This window comes from Salmo salar, chromosome ssa22 (genome assembly GCF_905237065.1).
Source record: "Salmo salar chromosome ssa22, Ssal_v3.1, whole genome shotgun sequence".
NCBI classification, from domain to species: domain Eukaryota; kingdom Metazoa; phylum Chordata; class Actinopteri; order Salmoniformes; family Salmonidae; genus Salmo; species Salmo salar.
Genome location: NC_059463.1, coordinates 63,130,814 through 63,143,801, shown reverse-complemented (window position 1 = coordinate 63,143,801; position 12,988 = coordinate 63,130,814). Strand labels below are relative to the sequence as shown.

General features: G+C 49.7%; 1 protein-coding gene across 1 annotated transcript in view; it reads right to left on the bottom strand.

The window, feature by feature from the left end:
• Window positions 1-12,988, bottom strand: part of LOC106583856 (IQ motif and Sec7 domain ArfGEF 1) — a 43,829-nt gene that overhangs the window by 22,272 nt on the left and 8,569 nt on the right. The window contains exons 3-6 of the mRNA XM_045705677.1: window positions 7,272-7,433; window positions 6,536-6,658; window positions 4,382-4,548; window positions 2,142-2,281 (exon numbers count right to left, since the gene is read on the bottom strand). Of these exons, the coding sequence (XP_045561633.1) occupies window positions 2,142-2,281; window positions 4,382-4,548; window positions 6,536-6,658; window positions 7,272-7,433 (592 nt within the window). The remainder of the gene's footprint in view (window positions 1-2,141; window positions 2,282-4,381; window positions 4,549-6,535; window positions 6,659-7,271; window positions 7,434-12,988) is intronic.

The following is a 12,988-nucleotide window of genomic DNA, read 5'->3' as shown; positions in this document are numbered from 1 at the left end:
CTACCAGTACTGGCTTTCCCCCCTACTAGTACTGACTTTCCCCCCCTACCAGTACTGGCTTTCCCCCCTACCAGTACTGGCTTTCCCCCCTACCAGTACTGGCTTTCCCCCCCTACTAGTACTGGCTTTTCCCCCTACTAGTACTGACTTTCCCCCCTACTAGTACTGACTTTCCCCCTACTAGTACTGACTTTTCCCCCCTACTAGCACTGGCTTTTCCCCCCTACTAGTACTGGCTTCCCCCCTACTAGTACTGGCTTTCCCCCCCTGCTAGTACTGACTTTTCCCCCACTTTTTCCTCCTACTAGTACTGACTTTCCCCCCCTACTAGTACTGGCTTTCCCCCCCTACTAGTACTGACTTTTCCCCCCTACTAGTACTGACTTTTCCCCCCCTACTAGTACTGACTTTTCCCCCCCCTACTAGTACTGACTTTTCCCCCCCTACTAGTACTGACTTTTCCCCCCCTACTAGTACTGACTTTTCCCCCTACTAGTACTGACTTTTCCCCCCTACTAGTACTGACTTTTCCCCCCTACTAGTACTGACTTTCCCCCCCTACTAGTACTGACTTTTCCCCCCTACTAGTACCGACTTTTCCCCCCCTACTAGTACTGACTTTCCCCCCTACTAGTACTGACTTTTCCCCCCTACTAGTACTGACTTTTCCCCCTACTAGTACTGACTTTTCCCCCCCTACTAGTACTGACTTTCCCCCCCTGATAATACTGGCTTTTCCCCCCTACTAGTACTGGCTTTTCCCCCCTACTAGTACTGACTTTCCCCCCCTACTAGTACTGGCTTTCCCCCCCTACTAGTACTGGCTTTCCCCCCACTTTTCCCCCCCTACTAGTACTGACTTTTCCCCCCTACTAGTACTGGCTTTCCCCCCCTACTAGTACTGGCTTTCCCCCCCTACTAGTACTGGCTTTCCCCCCTACTAGTACTGACTTTTCCCCCCTACTAGTACTGACTTTTCCCCCCTACTAGTACTGACTTTTCCCCCCTACTAGTACTGACTTTTCCCCCTACTAGTACTGGCTTTCCCCCCCTACTAGTACTGACTTTTCCCCCCTACTAGTACTGGCTTTCCCCCCTACTAGTACTGACTTTTCCCCCCTACTAGTACTGGCTTTCCCCCCCTACTAGTACTGGCTTTCCCCCCCCTGATAATACTGACTTTCCCCCCCTGATAATACTGGCTTTTCCCCCTACTAGTACTGACTTTCCCCCCTACTAGTACTGGCTTTCCCCCCCCTACTAGTACTGACTTTCCCCCCTACTAGTACTGACTTTCCCCCCCTACTAGTACTGACTTTCCCCCCTACTAGTACTGACTTTCCCCCCCTACTAGTACTGACTTTCCCCCCCTACTAGTACTGACTTTCCCCCCTACTAGTACTGGCTTTTCCCCCCCTACTAGTACTGGCTTTCCCCCCTACTAGAACTGGCTTTTCCCCCCTACTAGTACTGGCTTTCCCCCCTACTAGAACTGACTTTTCCCCCCTACTAGAACTGACTTTTCCCCCGACTAGTACTGACTCCCCTCCTAGCACTGACCTTCCCCCGCCATACCTGCTCTGACTTTGCTGATAGTAAGTACATTTTTCCTCATTAAAGTAGCTATGACAGATGTGGTTGGCCCACCTAGCCATCTTAAAATGTATTAACTGTAAGTCTCTCTGGACAAGAGCATCTGCTAAGTGACTAAAATGTAAAAGCTCAGATAGAGATTAGACCAGGCCCTGTACCTTACAGAGCAACCTTGCCTGACACATGAAGACTTTCGAAACTTGCACAAGTCATCATGTCTCAGGCAAGGTTACTCTTTAATGTAATCTATTCGTGAACACAGTGTGTCCACTAGCTCTAATTTACCTTTCGCTCTAACTGAGTCGTGTGTCATGGAGGACCTGGGTTCTAATAAGTCCAACATACTGGCTTCTTCATGACACAAATAAAAAACACCATTTAAAATGTTGCTACATAAGGCCGAATCAAGGCAGTCGGTCACATATGTCCATGGCAGCATAGGGACTAAACTCCCTGTGACCTATTGAAATGTGTCCATGGCCGCACAGAGTCTAAACTCACTGTGACTTGTAGAAATATGTCTATGGCAGCACAGGGTCTAAACTCACCGGTTTCTTCCCAACAATGAGTTTCTCGACCTTCTGGACCTGAGAGACGTGATCTTCGTTGGTCTTCAGCTCTCTCTTCCTGATCCTCTCATATATTCCTGTCAGCATCTCCCGTGGGATGTCCCCTCCATCATCCACACCTGGAGAAATAGTTGATGCAATGTTACAACTAACCCTAACTCTAACCTCTTACACCCTATCAGCATCTCAAGCTAGATGTCCTCTCCATCCCCGCTAGAGACACACATACCGTACGTTCACAGTAATATGCACAGAAATACTGTGTTTCCCTTTAGAAACGGTTTGTGAGAGTGAGTTTGAATCACTCTGCTTCTCCACTAGTCAAAATCAAATCAAATGGCATACGCATACAATGCATTCGGAAAGTATTCAGACCCTTCACTTTTTCAACATTGTTACGTTACAACTTTATCCTAAAATGTATTAAATCGTTTTTTTCCCCTCATCACAATACACCATAATGATTAAAAAAACATAGGTTTTTAGAAATATCATATTTATAGGTATTCAGACCCTTTACTCAGTACTTTGTTGAATCACCTTTGGCAGCAATTACAGCCTAGAGTTTTCTTGTGTACGACGCTACAAGCTTGGCACACCTGTATTTGATTGGCTATGATCGGCTATGAAAAGCCAACTGACATTTACTCCTGAGGTGCTGACCTGTTGCACCCTCTACAACCACTGTGATTATTATTATTTGACCCTGCTGGTCATCTATGATCGTTTGAACATCTTGGCCATGTTCTGTTATAATCTCCACCCGGCACAGCCAGAAGAGGACTGGCTATCCCTCAGAGCCTGGTTTATTCCTAGGTTCTGGCCTTTCTAGGGAGTTTTTCCTAGCCACCGTGCTTCTACATCCGCATTGCTTGCTGTTTGGGGTTTTAGGCTGGGTTTCTGTACAGCACTTTGTGACATCGGCTGATGTAAAAAGGGCTTCATCAATACATTTGATTGATTGATATTTGGGGAGTTTCTTCCATTCTTCTCTGCAGATACTCTCAAGCTCTGTCAGGTTGGATGGGGAGCGTTGCTGCACAGCTATTTTCAGGTCTCTCCAGAGATGTTAGATCAGGTTCAAGTCCGGGCTCTGGCTGGGCCACTCAAGGACATTCAGAGACTTGTCCTGAAGCCTCTCCTGCGTTGTCTTGGCTGTGTGCTTAGGGTCGTTGTCCTGTTGGAAGGTGAACCTTCACCCCAGCCTGAAGTCCTGAGCGCTCTGGAGCAGGTTTTCATCAAGAATATCTCTGTACTTTGCTTCGTTTATCTTTCCCTCGATCCTGACTAGTCTCCCAGTCCCTGACGCTGAAAAACATCCCCTCAGCATGATGCTGCCACCACCATGCTTCACCGTAGGGATGGTGCCAGGTTTCCTCCAGACGTCACACTTGTCATTCAGGCCAAACAGTTCAATCTTGGTTTCATCAGACCAGAGAATCTTGTTTCTCACAGTCAGAGTCCTATAGGTGCCTTTTCGGCAAACTCCATGCGGGCTATCACGTGCCTTTTACTGAGGAGTGGCTTCCATCTGGCCACTCTACCGTAAAGGCCTGATTGGTGGAGCGCTGCATTAAGAATGATGGAGGCCAATGTGTTCTTGTGGACCTTCAATGCTGCAGAAATGTTTTGGTGCCCTTCCCCAGATCTGTTCCTCAACACAATCCTGTCTCGGAGCTCTACGGACAATTCCTTGGCTAGGTTTTTGCTCTGACATGCACTGTGAACTGTGGGACGTTATATACACAGGTGTGTGTCTTTTAAAATCATGTCCAATCAATTGAATTTACCACAGGTGGCCTCCAATCAAGTTGTAGAAACATCTCAAGGACGATCAATGGAAAGGATGCACCTGAGCTCAATTTTGAGATGCATAGCAAAATGGTCTGAATAGTTAGGTAAATAAGGTATTTCTGTTTTTTAGCAAACATTTCTAAAAACCTGTTTCACTTTGTCACTTATGGGGTGCTGTGTGTAGATTGATGAGAAAAAAATTCAAGTCAAGAAGTTTGAACACTTTCCAAATGCACTGTATTGTCAGAGAAATGTTGTTCTGTTCTGGTTAAAGAAACTCTGCTTTGCTTGAGTTCCACTGCTTAGCCATGACACAATATAAACACCTTCTAGACAGGGACATTCATCAAGTTGTAGTGCAGGTTCTATTAGAGAGAGGTCAGGAGTTACAGTTACAGACCCTGACTACCTAAATGGATTTCTACCTCTGAGGTTCTTGACGAAGTCCTCCAGCTTCATCTTCCTCTCCGGCTTGACGTTGGGAGAGTACATGTCAGTGTTGAGGAGGATGATGGCGAACGCCAGGATGAAGATGGTGTCGGGGTTACGGAACTGTCGTACCACCCCGGGGTTACAGATACAGTACCTCTGGCTGGAGAGAGAACAAAATCCTGTATTATACAGACGAAAATGTAACCCTAACCATGAGATAACTAACAGAACTGACATACCGCCCCGGGGTTACAGAAACAGTACCTCTAGCTGTAGGAGGGAGAAATAATGAGAGAATGAGAAAGAAAAAGGAGAGACCGAAAGACAGCGAGAGAGACAGAAAAAGAGAGAGAGAGTTTTTGAGTTTTAAAAATAACTTTTACTGGGTTTGGGAACCCACAACACAAACACTCAAACAAACAAAAACATGGTTAAACATCAATTAAAAACACAACACTAAACCTGTTCTTTGGCCCAAATATAAACAGCTGGGAAGACGAAACATCTCCCAGAGCTGAGAACCATTAATCAAACATAGAACTTTTTATCTGCGAATCCTGTCTTCCCCCCCCTCATTTTAATTTTACATTGAATCAGTTACTACAGTGGGGGAAGAGAGTGTTTGGTCCCCTGCTGATTTTGTGCGTAGTAGTGGTAGTGGTGTGGTAGTATTGTGGTAGTGGTAGTATTGTGGTAGTGGTAGTATTGTGGTAGTATTGTGGTAGTGGTAGTATTGTGGTAGTGGTGTGGTAGTATTGTGGTAGTGGTAGTATTGTGGTAGTATTGTGGTAGTGGTGTGGTAGTATTGTGGTAGTGGTGTGGTAGTATTGTGGTAGTGGTGTGGTAGTATTGTGGTAGTGGTAGTATTGTGGTAGTATTGTGGTAGTGGTGTGGTAGTATTGTGGTAGTGGTAGTGGTAGTATTGTGGTAGTGGTAGTATTGTGGTAGTATTGTGGTAGTGGTGTGGTAGTATTGTGGTAGTGGTAGTGGTAGTATTGTGGTAGTGGTAGTATTGTGGTAGTGGTAGTATTGTGGTAGTGGTAGTATTGTGGTAGTGGTGTGGTAGTATTGTGGTAGTGGTGTGGTAGTATTGTGGTAGTGGTATGGTAGTATTGTGGTAGTGGTAGTATTGTGGTAGTGGTAGTGGTAGTATTGTGGTAGTGGTATGGTAGTATTGTGGTAGTGGTAGTGGTAGTATTGTGGTAGTGGTAGTGGTAGTATTGTGGTAGTGGTAGTGGTGTGGTAGTATTGTGGTAGTGGTATGGTAGTATTGTGGTAGTATTGTTGTAGTAGTGTGGTAGTGGTGTGGTAGTATTGTGGTGGTGGTAGTGGTAGTATTGTGGTAGTATTGTTGTAGTAGTGTGGTAGTGGTGTGGTAGTATTATGGTAGTGGTAGTGGTAGTATTGTGGTAGTGGTAGTGGTGTGGTAGTATTGTGGTAGTGGTGTGGTAGTATTGTGGTAGTGGTAGTGGTAGTATTGTGGTAGTATTGTTGTAGTAGTGTGGTAGTGGTGTGGTAGTATTGTGGTAGTGGTAGTGGTAGTATTGTGGTAGTGGTAGTATTGTGGTAGTATTGTGGTAGTGGTGTGGTAGTATTGTGGTAGTGGTGTGGTAGTATTGTGGTAGTGGTATGGTAGTATTGTGGTAGTATTGTTGTAGTAGTGTGGTAGTGGTGTGGTAGTATTGTGGAAGTGGTGTGGTAGTATTGTGGTAGTAGTGTGGTAGTATTGTTGTAGTAGTGTGGTAGTGGTAGTATTGTGGTAGTGGTATGGTAGTATTGTGGTAGTGGTGTGGTAGTATTGTGGAAGTGGTGTGGTAGTATTGTGGTAGTAGTGTGGTAGTATTGTGGTAGTGGTGTGGTAGTGGTAGTATTGTGGTAGTGGTATGGTAGTATTGTGGTAGTGGTGTGGTAGTATTGTGGAAGTGGTGTGGTAGTATTGTGGTAGTAGTGTGGTAGTATTGTGGTAGTGGTGTGGTAGTGGTAGTATTGTGGTAGTATTGTTGTTGTGGTGTGGTAGTATTGTGGTAGTGGTGTGGTAGTGTGGTAGTGGTAGTATTGTTGTAGTAGTGTGGTAGTATTGTGGTAGTATTGTTGTAGTAGTGTGGTAGTGGTAGTATTGTGGTAGTATATCTCAGGGTTAGTGTTACCTGTATGCTTCTATGAGTCTTTCCACCTTTTGGGCCTCTCCCTGGACTCTGATGTGAGCTTGGAACTTCCTGAGAGCCTCGTCTAGTTCCAAGGCCGAGAAATCCATCTCATCCACCACACAACTGGAGAAGAGAACATTGGTATGAACATAGGAGACATATGTACTACTGATTGTAAGACTGTCTGGGCTCCGTGAGTCTCAGTTTTAGCTGGCTGGGTACAGTACAGTATAGGGCAAGACAAAATATTTAAGTGCCTTTGAACGGGGGTATGGGAGTAGGTGCCAGGCGCACCGGTTTGTGTCAAGAACTGCAAAGTTGCTGTTCTTTTTCCCCATGCTCAACAGTTTCCTGTGTGTATCAAGAATGGTCCACCACACAAACTGTGGGAAGCATTGGAGTCAACATGGGCCAGCTGGTCATTGAAATATGTAAATGACCAGCTGTTTATGTGAACAGATGAGAAGACGAATGGAGAATTAGACGACAGAAGCTGAGGGAGTTATATCAGTCCGAAGAGTAGCATCAACATGGTGTTTAAGAAGAAGGATTTGTTGGGAAAGGGATGATGGTTTGCTGATGTGAGTTTTCTAAAGCTGGTCTTGTTGATTCAGTCTATGTAGCTGATCTTGCATATACAGTCTATGTAGCTGGTCTTGCATATACAGTCTATGTAGCTGGTCTTGTTGATACAGAGACATACAGACACACTGAGACAGACAGACAACTGACTCACTCCAGGACGTCTCTATTGAATTGTTTCTGCCTGTTCCCCAAGAACTCTCCAATCATCTGTCTGCTCAGGCCCTTCCTCTGGAGCAGGAAGTGAGCCACTCCCACTGGAGTGTCTGGGACAAACCCTCGATCAGTCAGGTACTGACAACCCTTCTCTGGCTTCCTGGAGGGGGGAGAGAGAGAGAGGGAATGAGGGGAGGAGAGAGAGCTTTATCATAATCAGGGATTTCTCTGTCTGAATATGTGTAAGAGAAGAGGCATGATTTGGGGTGAGGGTGGGGTGAGGGTGGGGTGAGGTTAGGATGGCGTGAGGTTAGGTTAGGATGGGGTGAGGGTGGGGTGAAGGTGGGGTGGTGTTAGGGTGGGGTTAGGGTGGGGTGAGGGTGGTGTTAGGGTGGGGTTAGGGTGGGGTGAGGGTGGTGTTAGGGTGAGGGTGGGTTAGGGTGGGGTGAGGGTGGGGTTAGGGTGGGGTGTGGGTGGGTTAGGGTGGGGTGAGGGTGGTGTTAGGGTGAGGGTGGGTTAGGGTGGGGTGAGGGTGGGGTTAGGGTGGGGTGTGGGTGGGGTGGGTTAGGTTGGGGTGAGGGTGGGGTGAGGGTGGGTTAGGGTGGGGTGAGGGTGGTTTAGGGTGGGGTTAGGGTGGGTTAGGGTGGGTGAGGGTGGGTTAGGTGGTGTTAGGGTGGGGGTGGGTGGGTTAGGGTGGGGTGAGGGTGGGGTTAGGTGGGGTGAGGGTGGGGGTGGGTGGGTTAGGGTGGGGTGAGGGTGGGATAGGGTGGGGTGAGGGTGGGATAGGGTGGGGTGAGGGTGGGTTAGGGTGGGGTGAGGGTGGGTTAGGGTGGTGTGAGGGTGGGTTAGGATGGGGTGGGGTGAGGGTGGGTTAGGGTGGGGTGAGGGGTGGGGTGAGGGTGGGGTTAGGGTGGGGTGAGGGTGGGTGAGGATGGGTTAGGATGGGGTGGGGGGAGGGTGGGTTAGGGTGGGTTAGGATGGGGTGGGGTGAGGGTGGGTTAGGGTGGGGTGGGTTAGGGTGGGTGAGGGTGGGTGAGGGTGGGGTGAGGATGGGGTGGGGTGAGGGTGGGTTAGGGTGGGTTAGGATGGGGTGGGGTGAGGGTGGTTTAGGGTGGGGTTAGGGTGGGTTAGGGTGGGGTGAGGGTGAGGGTGGGTTAGGGTGGGGTGAGGGTGGGGTGAGAGTGGGTAGGGTGGAGTGAAGGTGGGTTAGGGTGGGGTTAGGGTGGGTTAGGGTGGGTTAGGGTGGGGTGGGTTAGGGTGGGTGAGGGTGGGGTGGGTTAGGGTGGGTGAGGGTGGGGTGAGGGTGGGGTGAGGGTGGGGTGAGGGTGGGGTTAGGGTGGGGTGAGGGTGGGTGAGGATGGGTTAGGATGGGGTGGGGTGAGGGTGGGTTAGGGTGGGGTGGGTTAGGGTGGGTGAGGGTGGGTGAGGGTGGGGTGAGGATGGGGTGGGGTGAGGGTGGGTTAGGATGGGGTGGGGTGAGGGTGGTTTAGGGTGGGGTTAGGGTGGGTTAGGGTGGGGTGAGGGTGAGGGTGGGTTAGGGTGGGGTGAGGGTGGGGTGAGGATGGGTTAGTGTGGGGTGAAGGTGGGTTAGGGTGGGGTGAGGGTGGGTTAGGGTGGGTTAGGGTGGGTGAGGGTGGGTTAGGTGGTGTTAGGGTGGGGGTGGGTGGGTTAGGGTGGGGTGAGGGTGGGATAGGGTGGGGTGAGGGTGGGTTAGGGTGGGTTGAGGGTGGGTTAGGGTGGGGTGAGGGTGGGGTGAGGGTGGAGTGAGGGTGGTGTTAGGGTGGGGTGAGGGTGGGTTAGGATGGGTTAGGATGGGGTGGGGTGAGGGTGGGGTGAGGGTGGGTTAGGATGGGGTGGGGTGAGGGTGGGTTAGGGTGGGGTGGGTGAGGGTGGGTGAGGGTGGGTGAGGGTGGGGTGAGGATGGGGTGGGGTGAGGGTGGGTTAGGGTGGGTTAGGATGGGGTGGGGTGAGGGTGGTTTAGGGTGGGGTTAGGGTGGGTTAGGGTGGGGTTAGGGTGGGGTGAGGGTGAGGGTGGGTGAGGGTGGGGTGAGGGTGGGTTAGGGTGGGGTGAAGGTGGGGTGAGGGTGGGGTTAGGGTGGGGTGAGGGGGGGTTAGGGTGGGGGTGGGTGGGTTAGGGTGGGGTGAGGGTGGGTTAGGGTGGGGTGAGGGTTAGGGTGGGGTGAGGGTGGGTGAGGATGGGTTAGGATGGGGTGGGGTGAGGGTGGGTTAGGGTGGGTTAGGATGGGGGTGAGGGTGGGGTGGGTTAGGGTGGGGTGAGGGTGGGTGGGTGAGGGTGGGGTGAGGGTGGGGTGGGTTAGGGTGGGGTGAGGGTGGTTTAGGGTGGGTTAGGGTGGGGTGGGGTGAGGGTGGTTTAGGGTGGGGTTAGGGTGGGTTAGGGTGGGGGTGAGGGTGAGGGTGGGTTAGGGTGGGGTGAGGGTGGGGTGAGGATGGGTTAGGGTGGGGTGAAGGTGGGTTAGGGTGGGGTGAGGGTGGGTTAGGGTGGGTTAGGGTGGGTGAAGGTGGGTCAGGGTGGGGTGAGGGTGGGTTAGGGTGGGGTGAGGGTGGGGTGAGGGTGGGGTGAGGGTGGGTTAGGATGGGTTAGGATGGGGTGGGGTGAGGGTGGGTTAGGGTGGGGTGGGTTAGGGTGGGTGAGGGTGTGGTGAGGGTGGGGTGGGTTAGGGTGGGGTGGGTTAGGATGGGTTAGGAGTGGGGTGTGGGTGGGGTTAGGGTGGGGTGAGGGTGGGTGAGGATGGGTTAGGATGGGGTGGGGTGAGGGTGGGTTAGGGTGGGTTAGGATGGGGGTGAGGGTGGGGTGGGTTAGGGTGGGTGAGGGTGGGTGGGTGAGGGTGGGGTGAGGGTGGGGTGGGTTAGGGTGGGGTGAGGGTGGTTTAGGGTGGGTTAGGGTGGGGTTAGGGTGGGTGAGGGTGGGTGAAGGTGGGTTAGGGTGTGGTGAGGGTGTGGTGAGGGTGGGGTGAGGGTGAGGGTGGGTTAGGGTGGGTGAAGGTGGGTTAGGGTGGGGTTAGGGTGGGTGAGGGTGGGTGAGGGTGGGGTGAGGGTGGGTTAGGGTGGGTGAAGGTGGGTTAGGGTGGGTTAGGGTGGGGTGAGGGTGGGTTAGGGTGAGGGTGGGTTAGTTTGGGGTGAGGGTGGGTGAAGGTGGGTTAGGGTGGGTGAAGGTGGTTTAGGGTGGGTTAGGGTGGGGTTAGGGTGGGTGAGGGTGGGTGAGGGTGGGGTGAGGGTGGGTTAGGGTGGGGTGAGGGTGGGTGAGGGTGGGTTAGGGTGGGGTGAGGGTGGGTTAGGGTGGGGTGAGGGTGGGTGAGGGTGGGTGAGGGTGGGGTTAGGGTGGGGGTTAGGGTGGGGTTAGGGTGGGGGGTTAGGGGTGGGGTGAGGGTGGGTGTGAGTTAGGGTGGGTGAGGGTGGGTTAGGGTGGTTTAGGGTGGGTGAGGGTGGGTTAGGGTGGTTTAGGGTGGGTGAGGGTGGGGTTAGGGTGGGTTAGGGTGGGTTAGGGTGGGTGAGGGTGGGTTAGGGTGGGGTGAGGTTAGGGTGGGGTTAGGGTGGGATGAGGGGCGGCTCAGCTCCTGCTGGTCTATAGGGGCCCTGAGAGAAGATAGAAGGGAGGTGGCTGGGGAGAAGTCCTGATTTAAAGCAACTTAATGATCCATAAAGCAAATCAAAGAAGATCAACAATCATCAAGATTCAACACAATCACACACACACACACACACACACACACACACACACACACACACACACACACACACACACACACACACACACACACACACACACACACACACACACACACACACACACACACACACACACACACACACACACACACACTCAGTCAGTCCAATCACACACTCAGTCCAATCACACACACACACACACTCAGTCCAATCACACACACACACAGTCCAATCACACACACACAGTCCAATCACACACACACACAGCACACACACACACACACACACACACACACACACACACACACTCAGTCCAATCACACAGACACACACACACAGTCCAATCACACACAGACAGACACACACACTTACACAGAATAACACAGTCAGTCAGTCCAATCACAGTCACTCAGTCCAATCCTGCTTTAAGACGTGACTAAAAACACTGTCAATAGGTCTTTAGTAGTAATCAATGTATCGCTGATGTATCCGGTGTGAAATGGCTAGCTGGTTAGCGATGCGTGCTAGTAGCGTTTCAATCAGTAACACCACTCACTCCGAGACCTTGAAGTAGTTGTTTCCCTTGTTCTGCAAGGGCCACGGCTTTAGTGGAGAGATAAGTAACAAAGCATCGTGGGATGCAGTTGCTGATGTGTTCAGAGGGTCCCTGGTTCAATCCGTCAACATTTTGGAAAACGGTAAAATCTCTGAAGGGTTGTATTTCCTCCTCTTTGCCCAACAAACAAATTCAGACTCTGGCCCCATTATGGACAAAATTGCTAACATTGATGGCAATCTTTTAGAAAGAGTGTCTGGCCCTACTGTCTCTAACTGTGGGATAAATGCTGATTCTACAATTTTACCGTTTGACTCTGAAAATGGGAAATTTTGGCACTTTGGTAATTCACAGAAAAATAAGTCCTTGATGCCTTACTTGCAATAGATACCAAGAAATACACAGGGACTAACCAATTGGTGACAGGTCTTCTCAAGTGTGCTGCCCTCTTCATTGATGGCTCAGTAACCCATATCTTAAATCTAACATTGTTAGGTTAAAAAAATCCTCAGCAATCTACACACAATACCCCATAATGAGAAAGTGAAAGGTGGAGTCCACCTCTGGTAAATTTCATTTGTTGGACATGATTTGGAAAGGCTCACACCTGTCTAAATAAAGTCTCACAGTTGACAGTGCATGTCAGAGCAAAAACCAAGCCAAGAGGTCAAAGGAAATGATCTCGTCTATCTCTAGTCAGCAGGAAGCGAATTGTGCAGCCTGTTGTTGTTATGGTGATACTATTTATCAACCTTTCTACCGGTTGTTGTTATGGTGATACTATTTATCAACCTTTCTACCTGTTGTTATGGTGATACTATTTATCAACCTTTCTACCTGTTGTTATGGTGATACTATTTATCAACCTTTCTACCTGTTGTTGTTATGGTGATACTATTTATCAACCTGTCTACCTGTTGTTATGGTGATACTATTTATCAACCTTTCTACCTGTTGTTATGGTGATACTATTTATCAACCTTTCTACCTGTTGTTATGGTGATACTATTTATCAACCTTTCTACCTGTTGTTATGGTGATACTATTTATCAACCTTTCTACCTGTTGTTATGGTGATACTATTTATCAACCTTTCTACCTGTTGTTATGGTGATACTATTTATCAACCTTTCTACCTGTTGTTATGGTGATACTATTTATCAACCTTTCTACCTGTTGTTTATGGTGATACTATTTATCAACCTTTCTACCTGTTGTTATGGTGATTTATTTATCAACCTTTCTACCTGTTGTTATGGTGATACTATTTATCAACCTTTCTACCTGTTGTTGATGGTGATGCTATTTATCAACCTTTCTACCTGTTGTTATGGTGATAGTATTTATCAACCTTTCTACCTGTTGTTATGGTGATAATATTTATCAACCTTTCTACCTGTTGTTATGGTGATGCTATTTATCAACCTTTCTACCTGTTGTTATGGTGATACTATTTATCAACCTTTCTACCT